General features: G+C 40.6%; 1 protein-coding gene across 1 annotated transcript in view; it reads left to right on the top strand.

The window, feature by feature from the left end:
- The window catches only part of pik3cb (phosphatidylinositol-4,5-bisphosphate 3-kinase, catalytic subunit beta), a 36,203-nt gene that overhangs the window by 5,342 nt on the left and 9,825 nt on the right, over positions 1–21,036 (top strand). Inside the window, exons 2-15 of the mRNA XM_062987326.1 lie at positions 6,243–6,315; positions 6,965–7,148; positions 8,122–8,338; positions 11,001–11,221; positions 11,305–11,484; positions 13,572–13,736; positions 14,669–14,758; positions 14,923–15,174; positions 15,269–15,365; positions 16,786–16,916; positions 17,004–17,054; positions 18,326–18,514; positions 18,590–18,711; positions 20,789–20,932. Of these exons, the coding sequence (XP_062843396.1) occupies positions 6,999–7,148; positions 8,122–8,338; positions 11,001–11,221; positions 11,305–11,484; positions 13,572–13,736; positions 14,669–14,758; positions 14,923–15,174; positions 15,269–15,365; positions 16,786–16,916; positions 17,004–17,054; positions 18,326–18,514; positions 18,590–18,711; positions 20,789–20,932 (2,009 nt within the window). The 5' untranslated portion in view covers positions 6,243–6,315; positions 6,965–6,998. The remainder of the gene's footprint in view (positions 1–6,242; positions 6,316–6,964; positions 7,149–8,121; positions 8,339–11,000; positions 11,222–11,304; positions 11,485–13,571; positions 13,737–14,668; positions 14,759–14,922; positions 15,175–15,268; positions 15,366–16,785; positions 16,917–17,003; positions 17,055–18,325; positions 18,515–18,589; positions 18,712–20,788; positions 20,933–21,036) is intronic.

The following is a 21,036-nucleotide window of genomic DNA, read 5'->3' as shown; positions in this document are numbered from 1 at the left end:
GTTAAACAATGGCCAGACTGGATGGTGATGGTAGCCCAAATAACCATCTTCTGTAGCCATGGTGATCAGAAAAGCATCATACTGTGAACCTTTTGGGCAAAAGAGTCTACAACAGATCATCACATTGGCTTCTACTCTTGTCAGATGCAGGTGCTCCTAATAAAGTGGCCAGAGAGTGTCAGAACAAATGTTGCTATTGTAATTACATTTGCATGTATTCCTGTGCGTTCAGAGGTTCACATCCACATGTAAATGTCGCACCACTGAGAGGAACAGTAATTCGTACGAATGGCCGTCGTTATCGGTACCCTTTATTTGTTTGTTAGGGACGGTGGTAGCCTGGTGGGTCGAGCTTCGTGCTGTCAGCCAGAAGATTGTCGGTTCAAATCCAGGCTCTGCTGTGCAGCCACTGTTGGGCTCTTGAGCAAGGCCCTTGACCCTGTCTGTTCCAGGGGCGCCGTACGATGGCTGACCCTGCGCTCTGACCCCAGCTTCCAAACAAGCATCATTTTTTCATGGTCCGGAATCAAGGGAATGGCTGGCCCGAAATGCAGTGATCACTGGACGGGATGACATTCCATTGCATTAACGTCACAGCCCGGTAGCACCACTGGCGCACAGGAGATGCTTTTCTATTTTATTTATGCATTTTCTCCAAATTTCTCCCAATTTAGCGTACTCAATTTGTCTTCTCAAGTTACTGACTTTATTGAATCATAATAACTAATAGAAATAATCTTAAATGCCATTATAGAATGTATTTATGTTAAAGAACATTTAATTATTTTAAAAATAGAACAAATTAATCATACAAATCACTGAATGTATATTTTGTGTAATTTGTGAAAGTAGTTTGTGCACAGACTATAAGAAAGACCAAAGCTAAGTGAAATGAAGAATTCCAGGCGTACTTGTTAAGACCTGTAGAAGAATTCAGCATGGAGAGGGAATTCATGTACAGAGCAGAAAAACGTTGACGTTGAAGGCTAATAAAAGAAGGTTGATGTTTCAAGGCTTGAGTGTCGTGGGTGTTATACGGTTTATTTAGTGCCAAACGTATTAAGCATAAACTATAAAGTATCAGATGCAAATTTAAAGTAGGTGCAAACAACTAAATTTTTAAATAAAAAATAAAATAAAAAATAAAAACAAAATATATATATATAAACATATTTTTTATATATTTTAATTTAATAATAGTATATATATATATATATATATATATATATATATATATATATATATAATTAAATAAAAATATATAAAATATATATATATATATATATATATATATATATATAATATTATTAAAAAATATATATATATATAATATTATTAAATAATATTTACATATTATAATATAAATATTATATTTAAGATTTATATATTATAATTATAATTATATATTATAATATTACTATTATAAAAAAAAAAAAAAAAAAAAAAAAAAATATATATATATATATATATATATATATAAATAATTATATAAAAATATATAAAAATATAAATATATGTACTATTATTAAAAATTTTTTTTTTTATATATATATATATATATATAAATTGAATAATAAATAACTTAATTAAAAATAAACACATGGTGGAAAAAGCTTCCTTGTCTCATTCTAACATTCTTCCTTCAACTCAATTTCAATCCAAATGTAAATATTATATAAAACCTTAAGCATTTAAATGTATGTTGTGCTTAACATGGTTTTAAACACAGTTTATCAGGCTTAAAGAAAAGCCTCAGGCTAAAAAAGCTTGGACGGCTGGTTTGTTGAGGCTTCACGGCTCATTGAGTAGGTCTGGCTAAAGGTCAGATGACTTGTCAGTATTTTCTTGGTGACCAATAGCATTTAACAGCTCATGTTTTGTCCTAAATCCCGCCCATGCAAGAAACCTTTACTGTTTAGCAAATACAATACAGACGCATAAATGCCCAAAACAAAAGCAAACAAATTTTAAAGTACATTAAAAAAATTATTTTGTATGATTTGATTTATTATTTGACCTTTTATTTATTTATTTGATCTTGTTTTTCTAATTACTTTTAGCACTAAACTCTATACGATGCTATCTTTTTATTTTAGAGAAAGGACAAAAATGACCCCCTTGTAAAGCTGTTCCCTCCTTTTTAAATGAATAAAGATACACAGCTCAAGCAAACGCTGTACACAACCTGTGACGCAATCTGTGACGCTTACAATTTTTAGAACAGAGGGCAGACGTGTAGACGGGAAATGTGAAACGTAGTGTCACAGGCAGAAACATGACAGGACTCGATTATTAAGTACATTTTCACTATCACAGCATGACAACCAAGTAAACCAGAGTGAACCAGAACCACAAGTAAACCAGAGCTTGGGTTGAACCAGAGCTGTATTTTGTGGTCCATCCTTGTTCCCCACTATATAACCACCATACCTGATTCATTTCGGAATTTTACCACTTATGTTGGACCTATTGATAATTAATGTGTTCCATAATTTAAAGTTGCAGTTCTGTAGATTCCAGTCACTTATTAATTGCCGCTGCCATATTGCAATATTTAATATTTGACTTTGAATCTGTGTTTGTCTCTGTGTGTGTGTGTGTGTGTACTGTATGTGTGTGTATGTACAGTGTGTGTGCATGTGCAGTATGTGTGTGTACGTACTGTATATGTGTGTATGTACTGTGTGTGTGTATGTACTGTGTGTGTATGTACTGTGTGTGTATGTACAGTATGTGTGTGTATGTACTCTGTGTGTATGTACTCTGTATGTATGTACTGTATGTGTGTATGTATGTACTCTGTATGTATGTACTGTATGTGTGTATGTATGTACTCTGTGTGTATGTACTGTATGTGTGTATGTATGTACTCTATGTGTGTATGTACAGTATGAGTGTGTGTACAGTATGAGTGTGTACAGTATGTGTGTGTATGTACAGTATGGGTGGGTGTACAGTATGTGTGTGTATGTACTGTAAGGGTGGGTGTACAGTATGAGTGTGTGTACAGTATGAGTGTGTATGTACTGTATATGTGTGTATGTACAGTATGGGTGGGTGTACAGTATGTGTGTGTATGTACTGTATGTGTGTATGTATGTACTCTGTGTGTATGTACAGTATGAGTGTGTGTACAGTATGAGTGTGTACAGTATGTGTGTGTATGTACAGTATGGGTGGGTGTACAGTATGTGTGTGTATGTACTGTAAGGGTGGGTGTACAGTATGGGTGGGTGTACAGTATGAGTGTGTATGTACTGTATATGTGTGTATGTACAGTATGGGTGGGTGTACAGTATGTGTGTGTATGTACTGTATGTGTGTGTGTATGTACTGTATATGTGTGTACTGTATATGTGTGTATGTACTGTATATGTGTGTATGTACAGTATGTGTGTGTATGTACAGTATGTGTGTGTATGTACTCTGTGTGTATGTACTGTATGTGTGTATGTACTCTGTGTGTGTGTATGTACTGTGTGTGTATGTACTGTATGTGTGTGTGTATGTACTGTATGTGTGTGTGTATGTACTGTATGTGTGTGTGTATGTACTGTATGTGTGTGTGTATGCACTGTATGTGTGTGTGTATGTACTGTATGTGTGTATGTATGTACTCTGTGTGTATGTACAGTATGAGTGTGTGTACAGTATGAGTGTGTACAGTATGTGTGTGTATGTACAGTATGGGTGGGTGTACAGTATGTGTGTGTATGTACTGTAAGGGTGGGTGTACAGTATGAGTGTGTGTACAGTATGAGTGTGTATGTACTGTATATGTGTGTATGTACAGTATGGGTGGGTGTACAGTATGTGTGTGTATGTACTGTATGTGTGTGTGTATGTACTGTATATGTGTGTACTGTATATGTGTGTATGTACTGTATATGTGTGTATGTACAGTATGTGTGTGTATGTACAGTATGTGTGTGTATGTACTCTGTGTGTATGTACTGTATGTGTGTATGTACTCTGTGTGTGTATGTACTGTATGTGTGTGTGTATGTACTGTATGTGTGTGTGTATGTACTGTATGTGTGTGTGTATGTACTGTATGTGTGTGTGTATGCACTGTATGTGTGTGTGTATGTACTCTATGTGTGTATGTACAGTATGAGTGTGTGTACAGTATGAGTGTGTACAGTATGTGTGTGTATGTACAGTATGGGTGGGTGTACAGTATGTGTGTGTATGTACTGTAAGGGTGGGTGTACAGTATGAGTGTGTATGTACTGTATATGTGTGTATGTACAGTATGGGTGGGTGTACAGTATGTGTGTGTATGTACTGTATGTGTGTGTGTATGTACTGTATATGTGTGTACTGTATATGTGTGTATGTACTGTATATGTGTGTATGTACAGTATGTGTGTGTATGTACAGTATGTGTGTGTATGTACTCTGTGTGTATGTACTGTGTGTGTATGTACTGTATGTGTGTGTGTATGTACTGTATGTGTGTGTGTATGTACTGTATGTGTGTGTGTATGTACTGTATGTGTGTGTGTATGCACTGTATGTGTGTGTGTATGTACTGTATGTGTGTGTATGCACTGTATATGTGTGTATGTACTGTGTGTATGTACTGTATATGGGTGTATGTACTGTATGAGTATGCATGTACAGTATATGTGCATATGTTTGAGTGTGTATGTACAGTGTGTGTGTGCATGTACAGTATGTGTTAAATTGGCTGTTTGCTCACACAATCACACTACCACTGTACATTATATAATAACTACACGCCTGCCGTTATTAATGTCATAAAATCTGGATCTGTTGGTGGTGGTAGTGCTGAATTTGATCTTATATTGTGGTTTTGTATTCTGCAAACCATGCAAATAACTTTTTAAAGAGAAGTAGAGAATAGAATTCACACTGCTGAAGTGTGTTTGTTTACTGTGTAATGAGGACATGACTAAAGATTTACTCACTCACTGTGAAGGTAAAGATTGCTTCTGCTTTTAGTGGTTAGACATAATAACAGCTCATGATGTTTTAATGCCTTGACAGACAAACCATGTATTTCTCAGGGCCTACAGTATTATGTACAGCTTTAGACACTCAAGGTCAACATTTAACATACACTATTTGGGCAAAAGTATCAGGACACCTACATATTACACCAGCGATGTCCAGTCTATGGCCTGCATTACCATCTTTGACACGGCTCGCGAGGTATTTTACAAATCAGATTAAAGTTGGCCCGTAGCATTTACGTAGACTAGTTGGACGAGAGGGCCTGGCTCTCAGTCTATTGATTTCACGGCTCTGTGTGGGCCAGTCAAGTTCTTCCACACCAAACCTGCTATAAGCTCCAGGCCTTTTTTTTATTTTAATTTATTTTTTTATTTTTTTTAAGTGACCCACATTTTGTCCATGATTTTTACCACGACCCAGGCAAAACGAAATATACTTGGTGGTAATCTGGTCCCACTGTGGTTTACAAGTAACGTAAAGTAGGTCAGGGGGTGTTTGTGTACAAGTTAATTTTGTGTTTATGTGCCTGTTAAAATGTGTTTATTTCACAATTATTTTAATATGTTGTAATTAAAATAAATATTATTTCATAATTATTATTTTAATTATTATAAATAAAGTAATAATAATTAAAATAAATATAATTTTATAATATTTTTGTAATAATTATAATTAAAATAATAATTAAAATAAATATTATTTTATAATTATTATTTTAATTATTATAATTAAAATAATAATATATGTGTTGCCATCACAATTTGGCTCTAGTCAAGTGTATTTTAAATATTTGCTTACAGATAGTAAGATCGCAGCACGGCACGTGACTAAGTGGGTAGCACTGTCGCCTCACAGCAAGAAGGTCCTGGGTTCGATCCCCAGGTGGGGCTGTCCGGGTCCTTTCTGTGCGAGTTTGCATGTTCTCCTCGTGTCTGCGTGGGTTTCCTCCTGGTGCTCCGGTTTCCTCCCACAGTCCAAAAACATGCAGCCAGGCTAATTGGAGACACTGAATTGTCCTATAGGCACCTGGCCGCTAGGATGCACAAACCAGTGCATTGTAGTGCCGGTCCCAAGCCCGGATAAATAGGGAGGGTTGTATCAGGAAGGGCATCCGGCGTAAAAACTGTGCCAAATCAATAATGATTAGCCGCGGAAATTGAGAGTCTTTAAAATCCCAAACTGTCAAACTGAAAACCTTTGAATTCAGCTTTTATTTTTATTTAAATGTAACCCCTGCATATTTCTCTTTTTTTTTTCTGTAGATGAAGCATTCCTGCACATCCTTTTCAATTCCAGCTATGAAGCTGCCCTGTGAGTAACCTGTAGATGTAGCAGGTAAGTGCTGAAATACTGTATCTAATTACTGTTCGCATTCTGTTAGGCCTGGTCCAGCCCCTGAAAATCAACATTGTAGCATTCGTACCCTCCTTCACTATACTTTACAGCGTACAGTCGATTCGCCAAATCCAGACTCGTCAATCGTGCTGCCAGATAGAGAAGTATGATTCATGTTTCCTTTGCTCCAGAGTCCAGTGGCATTGTGCTTTAAATTGCTTTGCATTGAGCTTGGCTGCTCAGCCATGCAAAAGGTTCCTAAATGCATCCAGTTTTCCATTAATACCACCTGAATTCAGTGACTAAGAAGTGTGTATCAATAATTTTGTCCACATAATGTAAGTCTAGACTACAGACAGGCCAGTCTAGCACCTGCCCTCTCTCACTTTGAAGCCAGGTCAAGCTAAAACAAGCAGGAACGTCCCTGAAAACTGCACATGCCGCTTTAAAGTGGGTATGTTCCCCTAAGCAGTTGCCTTCAACGATGCCTTCACCTGTTGTTTTCACTTCTTTTTGGGCGGTCCAGGTATTAATCCGTAGGGTCAAACTCTCCCAATCCCATCTGTTATTCAAACCATGCTTGTACTGGAGAACATGTCATCTATTACTAAATATTGTTGGGTTACATTGTGCACTATGTCGTCTTTAGGGTCCCATGGTTTGGTTGCGGTGTGTCTCTTGCTATGCCACCCACCATGATGGATCAGCTGGACGTGTGGGCAGAACCAGGCCTGGACGGGCACGACCAAGTGACTGTCGATTTCTTGTTGCCCACCGGAATCTACATTCAGATGGATGTTTCCCGAGCAAGCACCATCCAACAAATCAAACAGGTGGGTAGATGGTCAGGGTGCTGAACGACCGTACACAGTGATTTGATAATGGCACAACCGAGCCTCGAGAAAGCCCCCAACAAGATCTCGGTGGCTTGGTAAGGAGGGCTTTACTCATTAAAGCAGCAAAAAGGTCAAATGTAACTCTGAAAGAGCTGCAGTGATCCTTGCTGCAGTGAACCATGCCCCAGTCACTCCAAATAAAACTGGGCTGTATGGAAGAGTCAGTGGAGGAGAGGTTAGGAGGCATAAAGTCATAATAGAGGCTTGCCAACATTGGGTTTGCGCCAACATAACTAATATAACGTGTGGTTTCCAGATTCAACACAAACTACCACAGTCTCAGAATTACTCAACCCATTCATGACAATGACTTTAGTACTAGCCAGACACCAGTTTCTGAGGAAATCTGAGCCCATTCCTTCACTAATATTCCTGGGTTTGTGTGCTGCAACCACCTTCTTCAGATCCCACCAAAGATTCTTTATAGGGTTCCAGTCTAGAATGTACCAGGACGTCTTTTAAAACCAAGCCTTGGTGGACTTTGAGGTATGCTCGGGATCACTGTCTTGTTGGAAGATCTGTTGACGCCCAAGCTTCAACTTCCTCACAGAAGGCATGATCCTTGATTCAATCCATCTCGCCCTCCACATGCTGCAGGTTTCCAGTGCCAAAGGAAGCCAAGCAGGTCCAGAGCATCACCACGCCATCACCATGTTACCGTAGGCAGGGTGTTCCTTTCAGCTTGTGCTTCATTCTTCCTCCTCCAGACATATCGCTGATCCATTGGCTTGAAAAGTTCCAGTTTTGGTTCATTGCTCCACAGGACAGACTGGCAAACCTTCACTTCGTGTGACGCAGTTGTGCTTTTAAGTCAGTAAAGGTGTACGTCTTGGGAGTTTGGGCACCATTGAGTTTGGGCTTAATGCAAGCGTTAAGCTGGACCTAACTGTAATGCGTTTTATTTCTTCAGATGCTATGGAAGCAGGCACAGGTGTATCCTCTCTTCTCCTTGCTGGGCGAGATGGACGGTCACATGTTCGAGTGCGTAAACCAGTCTGCGGTTCACGAGGAGCTGGAGGACGAGACCCGACGCCTGTGTGACGTCCGTCCGTTCTTGCCTGTGCTCAAACTCATAACTAGGAACCGTGGGCTGCTCGACTCCAAGATAGGCGTTCTCATCGGAAAAGGTGATGCAAATACCTTCGCTGTATCATATTCAGGATCACGGTGGGTAGGATTCATTGGGCGAAGGGTAGGAACACATACCTAGGGGTAATTTTGTATCTCTAATTAACCTGGCTGCATGTCATTGGACTGTGGAAGGAAGTTCTACATAAAAACACATTCACTTGGCTAAGAACTGTATAGTTGGACGTTCTTTCTTGCTGCTGAGGGAGATAAAGGGGCTTCTTTAATCTGTGTCACATTCCATAACCAATTGAATAGGCCAGTATGAAGGACTGTAACAAAATTAGAACTCAGATTCTATTATATTTATGTTTTTTTTTAAAGAATATCTTAGGCCATTAGTTCTCAACCAGTGGGCAGGTATTATTTAGGTGGTGGATCATTCTCAGCACTGCAGTGACACTGACATGATGGTGATGTGTTAGTGTGTGTTGTGCTGGTATGAGTGGATCAGACACAGCAGTGCTGCTGGAGTTTTTGAATACTGTGTCCACTCACTGTCCACTCTATTAGACACTCCTACCTAGTTGGTCCACCTTGTAGATGTAAAGTCAGAGACGATCGCACATCTGTTGCTGCTGTTTGAGTTGGTCATCTTCTAGACCAGTGTTTCTCAACCTTTTTTCAGTCACGGCACCCTTTAAAAGTATGCAAAATCTCAAGTCACCCCAGTCTAAAATGTATTACAAAACATACACTCTGCATCCCTCGGACTGCTAACACACACGCACACACACCATAAGGTGTCATTGAGGGAGGGAGGGGTAAACGTGACTTTTAATGGGAAACCTGAGCCTGGGATGATGCACACAATTGCCCTATTCTGGCAGGGATGGATGAGAGGCAGACGCGGAGCTCCTGGTCCAGAGCCCTCAGTCGCTCCCTGTACTTGTTCTTGATGTAAGTTAGGCTCGAAAAGCTCAGTTCGCGCCATGAACAAATCAGATTTAACATAATTAAACGAGTTTATAGTTTATTTCTCATTTATTTGTCAGTATACTATCAGCACTACTTCTTTTCTGCATGTTCTCTCTGTAGCTCGGTTACGGCTCTCTCAACTCAAAAGAAGCTTTATTGACATGAAAAATAAGGACATTCGTATTGCCAAAGCAAGTTAGAGAGAAATAATAAAAATAACAATAAGAAAGAACAAATATATACCAAACAGTTACATGTGCAAATATATAAAATAGAAAAAAATATTAATAAAAACAGTGCAAAATAATAACAATAAAATGTATAATATTTACAGTAATGAGGTAGTAATAACGATCAGTTTGTGTGTGTGTATCTCTCTCTCTCTCTCTCTCTCTCTCTCTCTCTCTCTCTCTATATATATATATATATATGTGTATAATTTTTATTGTTATTATTTTGCACTGTTTTTATTAATATTTTATTCTATTTTATATTTTTTGCACATGTAACTGTTTTGTATATATTTGTTTCTTCTTATTTTTATTTTTTCTCTGTTACTTGCTTTGGCAATACAAATGTCCTTATTTGTTATGCCAATAAAGCTTCTTTTGAGTTTGAGTTGAGTGTGTGTGTCTCTCTCTCTCTCTCTCTCAAACTCAAAAGAAGCGCAGTTTATTGACATGACAAATAAGGACATTCGTATTGCCAAAGCAAGTTAGAGAGAAATAAAAAATAACGATAAGAAAGAACAAATATATACCAAAGTTACATGTGCAAAAATATAAAATAGAATAAAATATTAATAAAAACAGTGCAAAATAACAATAAAAATTATAATATTTACAATAATGAGGTAGTAAAACAATCAGTTTGTGTGTGCGTGTGTGTGCGTGCGTGTGTGTGTGTTTGTCTCGCTCGCTCTCCGCTCTCCGTTTTCGCATTTGAATTTCGATAATAAACAGCTCTCATTATGACTGATTAATTCCCTGTACTGATGGAAGCGGAATGGGTGGATTACAGCCGAACTGCGCAGAAATAAACATATATGTAGCGGCTCCCAGAGGCGCGACTCGGTTCCTTTTGTTCATTTTAAAGAGCCGTTCAATAGAATCGGATCGTTCGCGAACGACTCATCACTATCAGAATATTTTTGACGGCACCCCTGACGAAGCCAGACGGCACCCCGGTTGAGAAAGGCTGTTCTAGACCTTCATCAGTGGTCACAGGACGCTGCCCACGGGGCGCTGTTGGCTGGATATTTTTGGTTGGTGGACTGTTCTCAGTCCAGCAGTGACAGTGCAGTGTGTAAAAACTCCAGCAGCGCTGCTGTGTCTTATACACTCATACCACCACCATGTCAGTGTCACTTCAGTGCTGAGAATGATCCTGCTCTGTGGTGGTCCTGACCATTAAAGAACAGGGTGAATGCAGGCTAAAAAGTATGCAGAGAAACAGATGGACTACAGTCAGTAATTGTAAAACTGTAAAACTTTTGTAAAAAAGTGCTTCTATATGGTAAGTGGAGCTGATAAAATGGACAGTCAGTGTAGAAACAAGGAGGTGGTTTTAATGTTATGCCTAATCGGTGTATACATTTTAATTATGGATTCATTCATATTTAGGGGGGTCTAAGAGAAAAAAAGATTGAGAACCCCCTGTCTTGGGTCCTTTCTGAGGACCTAGTGTGCCTTGTCATTTCACCTGTGTAAAACATTAAAACGTCATCTTGACATTCTTCTGCAGGACTCCACGAGCTGGACGCCCTCAAGGACCAGGAGGTGAAGGATTTTCGATCCAAGATGCAGAGAATCAGCGAGGAGAAGATGCAGTCCGTGCAGATGATGTCGTGGAGGGAATGGTTCCAGAGCTGCTTCGCTCCTCAGATAGAAGTGGGACCGGTCGATGGGTTTTGCGACAAGAACGAGGACAGAGTCAAAATCACCATGCACTACAACCAATCACAGGTACAGGCTTATGTGTCCGTGTACTCAAAAGAATGCATAAGTCATCCTGATCATTCATCTCATCCAATCTGTTTTGTTTACAGGACACGGCAAGTTTAATAGTACCGCTGGGCTACACCGTGTCTGAACTTATTGACCACGCCCTCAGAAAATGGCTGACTACTCACGGCTTGACCGAAGAGGAAGATAGCTTCGACTACATTTTGAGAGTCAGTGGAAAGCTGGAGTACTTGTTCGGAGAGCACCCACTAATGCACTACAAAGTAAGACTTGGTTTCAGATTATGGTAACATTTATTTAAGGACCTTTTATTGAAATCATCACTTGCAGGTACAGAGAAGAGCCTTGATGCTTCGTGTCTTCCTCAAGTTCTGGGTGGAGGATCAAGTCGAGCGAGACTAGTGGCTCGGAGGTTGCGTGGTACAGAGCGGGGTTTTATTAGACCTCTGAGGTAACTTGGGGCTGGTCCATTTTTGGCTTTGTAGGCGAGCATCAGTGTTGCCAGTGAAGAGAACGCAGCAGTGGGGTGATGTGGCAGCGTTTAGGTTGGTTGAAAACCAGACGAGCAGCTGCATTTTGAATGAGCTGCAAGGGTTTAATATTGGACATAGGACCACCTACCAGGAGGGAGTTGCAGTAGTCCAGCCGTGACATTACAAGTGACTGGACAAGAATCTGAGTGGCTTCCATGGAGAGAAATGGACGAATCTTCTTGATGTTGTAGAGGAGGAACCGACACGATCTCGTCATGTTGGCTACATGAGGAGAGAAGGTCGGCTGGTTATCCAGGACACCACCAAGGTTTTGTACATTATCAGATGGTCTGATCTGGGAGTCATCAAGACAGATGACTAAGTCTTGGGTTGGAGATAGTAAGGTCCTGTAAAGTCAAGTAAGGTTTAATAAGGTCTTGTAAGGTGTAGTAAGGTCTAATAGGGTCTAGTAAGGTCTAGTAGGGTCTATTATAGTCTAGTAGGGTTTACTAAGGTCTTGTAAGGTCTAGTAAGATCTAAAAGGGTCTAGTAGGGTGTAGTAAGATCTAGTAGGGTCTAGTCTAACCCTTACTAGACCTTACTAGACTTTACTAAACCCTATTAGTCCTTACTAGACCATATTAGACCATACTAGACCCTTTTAGACCTTACTAGACCATACTAGACCCTTTTAGACCTTACTAGACCTTACTACACCCTATTAGACCCTACTAGACATTACTAAACCTTACTAGACCTTACTAGACCCTACTAGACCTTACTAGACCCTACATGACCTTACTAGACATTACTATATCCTACTAGACCTTTCTAGACTTTAAAAGACCCTACTACACCCTTCTAAACTTTACTAGACCCTAATAGACCCTACTAGACCTGGACTGGACCTCCCCCAAATAATTCAAGGGTTTATAACTTAAATATAATTAGAGTTTGCTTAAACTGGGATGTGTTATATTAACACCATCCAGAGATGGTGTTCAAGATGTGTAGCAACCATGGTGAAAACTAAGGAGCAACCAACTGCTTACCTTACTAGCCCTTATAAGGCCTTACTAGACCTTACTAGACGTTACTAAACCTTACTAGACTTTACTAGACCTTACTAGCCCTTATAAGGCCTTACTAGACCTTACTAGACGTTACTAAACCTTACTAGACTTTACTAGACCTTACTAGCCCTTATAAGGCCTTACTAGACCTTACTAGACGTTACTAAACCTTACTAGACTTTACTAGACCTTACTAGACCCTAGTAGACCTTACTAGACCTTATTAGACCTTACTAGATGTCACTAAGCCTTACTAGACCTTACTAGCCCTTACTAGCCCTTATTAGACCTTACTAGATGTTACTAAACCTTACTAGACTTTACCAGACCTTACTAGACCTTATGAGTCCTTACTAGACCTTACTAGACGTCACTAAACCTTACTAGACTTTACTAGACCTTACTAGACCCTAGTAGACCTTACTAGACGTTACTAGACCTTACTAGATGTTACTAGACCCTACTAGACCTTACTAGCCCTTATAAGTCATTACTAGACCTTACTAGACTTTACTGAACCTTAGTAGACCTTACTTGACCTTACTAGACTCAACTAGACCTTACTAGACCTTACTAGACCCTACTAGACATGGACAAACCAAAAACCCCTGGTGGTGGTGGTGGTAGGGCTTGATTTGACAACCTTCTGATTACTAGTCCAGCACCTTAACCGCTTCAGTTCTGTCAGTGGGATCTTGCAAAGTAGTGGAAAAGCAGGAAAGTAATTTATGTTTGTGTGTGTGTGTGTGTGTGTGTGTGTGTGTGTGTGTGTGTGTGTGTGTGTGTGTGTGTGTGTGTGTGTAGTACATTAGATCGTGCTTGCTGTCGCAGGACATCCCACACTTGACCTTAGTGCATGCCAACGTAGTAAAGGACATGTTCGAACACGAGATCAAGACCATTGCAGCTGTGCTGACACGGAAGTCGTCGAATCCCCTGCCCCTTCCCCCGAAAAGGAGAGGACTATCAGTAAGTCAGATTTTACCCTTTGCAGCTTGACTAACTATATATATATATATACACACACCGGCATAACATTATGACCAGTGACAGGTGAAGTGAATAACACTGATTATCTCTTCATCACGGCACCTGTTAGTGGGGGGGATATATTAAGCACCAAGTGAACATTTTATCCTCAAAGTTGATGTATTAGAACCAGGAAAAATGGGCAAAGTCAGAGCATCTCCAAAACTGCAGCTCTTGTGGGGTGTTCCCGTTCTGCAGTGGTCAGTATCTATCAAAAGTGGTCCAAGGAAGGAACAGTGATAAACCGGGCGACAGGGTCATGGGCGGCCAAGGCTCATCGATGCACGTGGGGAGCGAAGGCTGGCCCGTGTGGTCCGATCCAACAGACGAGGATGCGCTATGGAAATAAGGCAAGCCGAAGCAGGCGGTGTGATGCTCTGGGCGACGTTCTCCTGGGAAACCTTGTGTCCTGCCATCCATGTGGATGTTACTTTGACCTGTACCACCTACCTAAGCATTGCTGCAGACCATGTCCACCCTTTCATGGAAACGGTATTCCCTGATGGCTGTGGCCAACGAGTTCGAGGTGTTGACCTGGCCCCCGAATTCGCCAGATCTCAATCCAATCGAGCATCTGTGGGACGTGCTGGACGAACAAGTCCGATCCACGGAGGCCACACGTCACAACCTAGAGGAGTTAAAGGATCTGCTGGTGACATCTTGGTGCCTGATACCACAGCGCACCTTCAGGGGTCTAGTGAAGTCCATGACTCGACGGGTCAGGACTGTTTCGGCAGCAAAAGGGGGACCAACACAATATTAGCCCTTAACACAGTGACCCTGAATTGGATAAATGGGTGATTAAACAGACAATGAATGAATGAATGAATGAATGTACGTGTGTTTTATTTTACCTCTATATCTCTTCACAGCAGGTACACACGTGTGTGTGGGAGGTTCAAAATCTGTTCAAAATCACCCTGATTAAAGGCATTAAGGTAAACACAGAAGAGACGGCAAAGGTAAGAACTAAGAACTTAAAATTTAGGTTTTACTTCAGAATTTAAAATCACTCCACATATCCGTGCACTGCTGTAATCCTCATAAGGCTAAAAGCACTGGTAGTGAGAGTACTAATACACATCTCGGTCACAAAATAGCTCTTGTTCGCCCCTCTTTTTTTTAGGTGCAAGTGCGTGCGGGGCTGTTCCATGGTACAGAGCTCTTGTGCAAGCCAGCTGTGAGCACCGAGAGCAGCGGCCGCTCCGAGCACATCTGGAACCAGACTCTGGAGTTCGACATAATCGTGTGCGACCTCCCGCGCATGGCTCGCCTGTGCTTCACTATTTACGCCGTCATGGACAAAGTGAAGAAGCAGAAGTCGACCAAGAACGCGCAGATGAACAAATGTCAGACCATCCGCAAGGCGGGGAAAGTGGTAAGGGGGGCGCGAAGAGCTCACGCCACATCTGTTGAGTAATCTGACGAAACAGGAAGCGCGGTCGGATGATTTGTGTTTTGTGTATTTTTAGCTTTATCCAATTGCGTGGGTGAACACAATGGTGTTCGATTACAAAGGACAGCTAAGGACCGGTGATATCATCCTACATACGTGGTCCTCCTTTCCTGGTGAGGAAGCATGTGCATAATCATATTGTATTTATCATACACATATACACCGATCAGCCATAACAATAAAACCACCTCTGTGTTTCTACACTCACTGTCCATGTTATCAGCTCCACTTACCATATAGAAGTACTTTGTAGTTCTACAACTACTGACTGTAGTCCATCTGTTTCTCTGTTTCTTCAATGGTCAGGACCCCCACAGGACCACCACAGAGGAGGTATTATTTAGGTGGTGGATCATTCTCAGCAATGCCGTGACACTGACATGCTGGAGGTTTAAAACACTGTGTCCACTCACTGTCCACTCTATTAGACACTCCTACCTAGTTGGTCCACCTTGCAGATATAAAGTCAGACGATCGCTCATCTATTGCTGTTGTTTGAGTTGGTCATCTTCTAGACCTTCATCAGTGGTCACAAGACGCTGCCCGCGGGGCACTGTTGGCTGGATATTTGTTGTTGGTGGACTATTCTTAGTCCAGCAGGGACAGTGAGCGCTGCTGTGTCTGATCCACTCATACCAGCACAACACACACTAACACACCAGCACCATGTCAGTGTCACTGCAGTGCTGCGAATGATCCACCACCTAAATAATACCTGCTCTGTGGGGGTCCTGTGGGGGTCCTGACCATTGAAGAAACAGAGAAACAGATGGACTACAGTCAGTAATTGTAGAACTACAAAGTGCTTCTATATGGTAAGTGGAGCTGATAAAATGGACAGTGAGTGTAGAAACAAGGAGGTGGTTTTAATGTTATGGCTGATCAGTAAATATATATACACAGTGGTACCTTAAAGCTCGACGTCATTTGGTTCTGGGAGATGTTGAGTTTCAAGTTATTTTTTTCCCATAAGGATGTATGAGATACATGTTAATGCGTTCCATGGTCCCGTAGAACTGCATGTATTTTAAACTGATGTAGAATAATAAGGTTGTTTTTTACACTTATACACTACAAATAATACAAATATAATATAAAAACAGTTAAAAGTTTATTGTTTCTTAATCATGAAGATGCTTTATCTTGAAGTAATAATTAAAAGAGGTTTAGTGTTCCTGTGTCATTCTTTTAATACATGAAGTCACATTAAGCACTTTTTTTTTTAACAATAAGTGATTTAGACTTGGAAAAGCTGATTCTTACAATTTCTCAGCACCTTGAGCTGTAACACAAGTTTAAAAGTGAAACAGTGAGGAAAATCCACCTAAACATAGATCACATAGATCAAACTCATCAGTTGGTTCTGGGAGTGGCAGCGATTTTAAAAGGTCTGACACTCAAATTTCCCCCATGGGGATCAATAGGAATCTTATTTTATACCACTGTTTATACAGTACAGTTTGTAGTTTACAGACTGTGTTAACCCTTAAACAAACACAATGGTGTATTAATAATAGTCGGTTTCTTCGGCAGATGAGTTGGAAGAGATGTTGAATCCCATCGGGACAGTCCAGACAAACCCGTACACGGAGAACGCCACAGCGCTGCACGTAAGCTTTTCCGAATACTCGGCACACCCCGTCATCTTTCCCCAGTTTGACAAGGTACGTACACGTAACACGAAGTCAATTCTAAAGCATCCAGTTCAGTTCAGCGATTCAAAGACAGACTTGTTGCTTGTTGTCTCACAGATTCTAGAAAAAGCTGCAGAGATCGCCGGGGCTACCGACTCAATGTCGATGGTGTGTATGTGCACATAAATAAGGTCAAATACTCACAAAATCAATTAACCTGAACAGTAACGAAACCGTGTCTTCATGGGTCTGTTCGAAAACCTAATGAGCTCTGTACATAGACGCGTGTTACGGCATCCTACGCGCACCACAGAAGAAGGCTGCTCGAATTCTTAGATACTTTTAAATGCTGCCTAGTAGGCCGCTCAGGTGGCGTAGCGGTAAAAACACACGATGTATTCGAGATCCCAGCTCTGCCTGCCGGCTGGGCTGGGCAACCGCATGAACAATGATTGGCCTGTTGTTCAGATAGGGGTGGGATTAAGCCGGATAGGGTCTCTCTCATAACTAATGCAATTACGACCTCTGCTGGCTGATTGATGGCGCCTGCACAGAGACGGGAAAAGAGTGCTGTCAGGGTGTGTCTCTCCGTGCACAGTGCTGAGCTGCACTGCACTCGTCAAAGTGTAGGTGACAAAATGCATACTGCTGGTGCCCACGTGTCAGAGGGGGCGTGGGTTAGCTTCGTTCTCCTCAATCAGAGCGGGGATCGGCATTGGTGGAGAGGAAGCATGACGCAATCGGGCAATTGGATGCGCTAAAAAAGGGAGAAAATGCAAACAAAATATATTTAAAAAATGCTGCCTAGTAAGGTACCTTACATTTGAACGCTATTTTGTTCTGAATTCAATTATCCTTTTGTACTGTAGGATACTGTGCAACCAAAAGGGCCCGAAGGTACAAAATATGTTACCCTTGAGGGTACCATCCCAGGAAAATCCAAATTTCTTGCACAACTCTCTTGCTGGTCGAGGAGAGCTGCAAACTAGCACCCACCCTCTCTGACGTGTGTCAGCTTGCAGTGAATTCTTACAGAGAGTCACATCGAAAACTCGAATCGATTCGACTTGAATCGACTCGAAATTCCATCCAACCTTCCATCCCGCAGGCATAGCCAATTGTGTCAGTTGAGCACCCGACCAGGCCTGGAGGTGGTGAGGAACTTTTGGTGAGTTAGCGCATTAGACCACTGTTCCACCTGAGCACTTGTACTTTCGTTTTGCAGATTGTGTGACCCATAACTTGCATAAACAATGGAACCTTTATCGTATTTCCTTATCGTTCTTCCAATTGAAATAAGTTATGTCTGGAAAAATTCAAAGAATGCCCCCAACCCATAAGATCTGCCCCTTGTACAGCTGAATAATGTTCATCCTAATAGTTGTTTTATTGCTAAACTAAAAACGGCATATTTTCTTATCAACTATATTTGCGTGCAGGGACGCGGGGGTAAAAAGTTCTTTATCGAATTAAAAGAGATCATGGAGCGAGACCCACTGTCACAGCTGTGTGAAAACGAGAAAGATCTGATATGGACCCTGCGCTACGATTGCCGAGAGAACTTCCCACAATCCCTCCCCAAACTGCTACTTTCTGTCAAATGGAGTAAACATGAGGACATGGCTCAGGTATTTCATCTACCTTTGTTTCATTCAATTACATAGATAGTTTTTCAGCCCTGACATCTCTCTACTGTTCTGTAGTTACAGGCTCTTTTGCAGATTTGGCCTAAATTAAGTCCTCGAGATGCTTTAGAGCTGCTGGATTTTAACTACCCGGATCAGTATGTCAGAATGTTTGCAGTCGGTTGTCTGCAGGACATGAGGTAAGTGTACGGCTCGTATCTAAGTGGTCATATTTTTATAACCCTTGATAACCTGAAAGTATGAGGCTTGTTATATCTGGATCCTTATCCTTAAACCTTACCATCAAACCTTATCCTTAAACCTTACACTTTAACCTTACCCTTAAACCTTACCCTTAAACCTTACCCTTAAACCTTACCCTCAAACCTTACCATCAAACCTTATCCTTAAACCTTACACTTTAACCTTACCCTTAAACCTTACCCTCAAACCTTACCATCAAACCTTACCATCAAACCTTACCATCAAACCTTACACTTTAACCTTATCCTTAAACCTTACCATCAAACCTTACCCTCAAACCTTACCCTCAAACCTTACCCTCAAACCTTACCCTCAAACCTTACCATCAAACCTTACCATCAAACCTTACCCTCAAACCTTACCCTCAAACCTTACCATCAAACCTTACCCTTAAACCTTACCCTTAAACCTTACCCTCAAACCTTACCATCAAACCTTATCCTTAAACCTTATCCTCAAAACCTTATCCTTAAATCTTACACTTTAACCTTACCCTTAAACCTTACCATCAAACCTTATCCTTAAATCTTACACTTTAACCTTACCCTTAAACCTTACCCTCAAACCTTACCATCAAACCTTACCATCAAACCTTACACTTTAACCTTATCCTTAAACCTTACCCTCAAACCTTACCCTCAAACCTTACCCTCAAACCTTACCCTCAAACCTTACCCTCAAACCTTACCATCAAACCTTACCCTTAAACCTTACCCTTAAACCTTACCCTCAAACCTTACCATCAAACCTTATCCTTAAACCTTATCCTCAAAACTTATCCTTAAATCTTACACTTTAACCTTACCCTTAAACCTTACCCTTAAACCTTACCATCAAACCTTATCCTTAAATCTTACACTTTAACCTTACCCTTAAACCTTACCATCAAACCTTACCCGCCAACCTTATCCTTAAACCTTACACTTTAACCTTACCCTTAAACCTTACCCTTAAACCTTACCATCAAACCTTACCATCAAACTTTATCCTTAAACCTTACACTTTAACCTTACCCTTAAACCTTACCATCAAACCTTACCATCAAACTTTATCCTTAAACCTTACACTTTAACCTTACCATCAAACCTTATCCTTAAACCTTACCCTTAAACCTTACCATCAAACCTTACCATCAAACCTTACCATCAAACCTTATCCTTAAACCTTACCCTTAAACCTTACCATCAAACCTTATCCTTAAACCTTACCATCAAACCTTACCATCAAACCTTACCCTTAAACCTTACCCTCAAACCTTATCCTTAAACCTTACCATCAAACCTTACCATCAAACCTTACCATCAAACCTTACCCTCAAACCTTACCCTCAAACCTTATCCTTAAACCTTACCATCAAACCTTACCATCAAACCTTACCCTTAAACCTTACCATCAAACCTTACCATCAAACCTTATCCTTAAACCTTACACTTTAACCTTACCATCAAACCTTACCATCAAACCTTATCCTTAAACCTTACACTTTAACCTTACCATCAAACCTTACCCTCAAACCTTACCATCAAACCTTATCCTTAAACCTTACACTTTAACCTTACCATCAAACCTTACCATCAAACCTTATCCTTAAACCTTACACTTTAACCTTACCATCAAACCTTACCCTCAAACCTTACCATCAATCTTTATCCCTTATGCCTTACCATCAAACCTTACCATCAAACCTTATCCTTAAACCTTACCATCAATCCTTATCCTTAATCCTTACCATCAAACCTTACCCTTAATCCTTATCCTTAAACTTTACCCTTAAACCTCACTATCAACATTACTATCAACCGTTATACCAACGTGTCAATGTTTTATCACTTTTCCTATTAATTAACTACATTTTTTAATAATTTGGGAACTAAGGATACTCGTTGTTGCAAGTGGAATCTCAGACCCTCAGACAAATGGCCCAATTTACCTTCATTCTTCTTCTAAGATCGTGATGAGTGATATTTTTGAAGGTTTGTAGTTTAATCTGTCGCGTTGTATGTTTTGTGGCAGTGACGAGGAGCTTTCGCAGTATTTGCTACAGCTGGTGCAGGTGTTACGCTACGAACCCTACTACGACTGCGCCCTCACCCAGTTTCTGCTTGAGCGCGCTCAGAATAACCGGAGCATCGGACATTTTCTCTTCTGGCACCTCAGGCAAGTCGGTTGCTTCTGTCTATCCATAGATCCACAGATTTGTAAATACATTATCAGCCACTGTATGTAGGGATTCCTTATTTTTTTGTGTGTATGCGTGTGTG

This window comes from Trichomycterus rosablanca, chromosome 25 (assembly GCF_030014385.1).
Source record: "Trichomycterus rosablanca isolate fTriRos1 chromosome 25, fTriRos1.hap1, whole genome shotgun sequence".
Taxonomy (NCBI): Eukaryota; Metazoa; Chordata; class Actinopteri; order Siluriformes; family Trichomycteridae; genus Trichomycterus; species Trichomycterus rosablanca.
The sequence above is the reverse complement of the archived record's forward strand: the minus strand, read 5'-3'. Positions and strand labels throughout refer to the sequence as shown.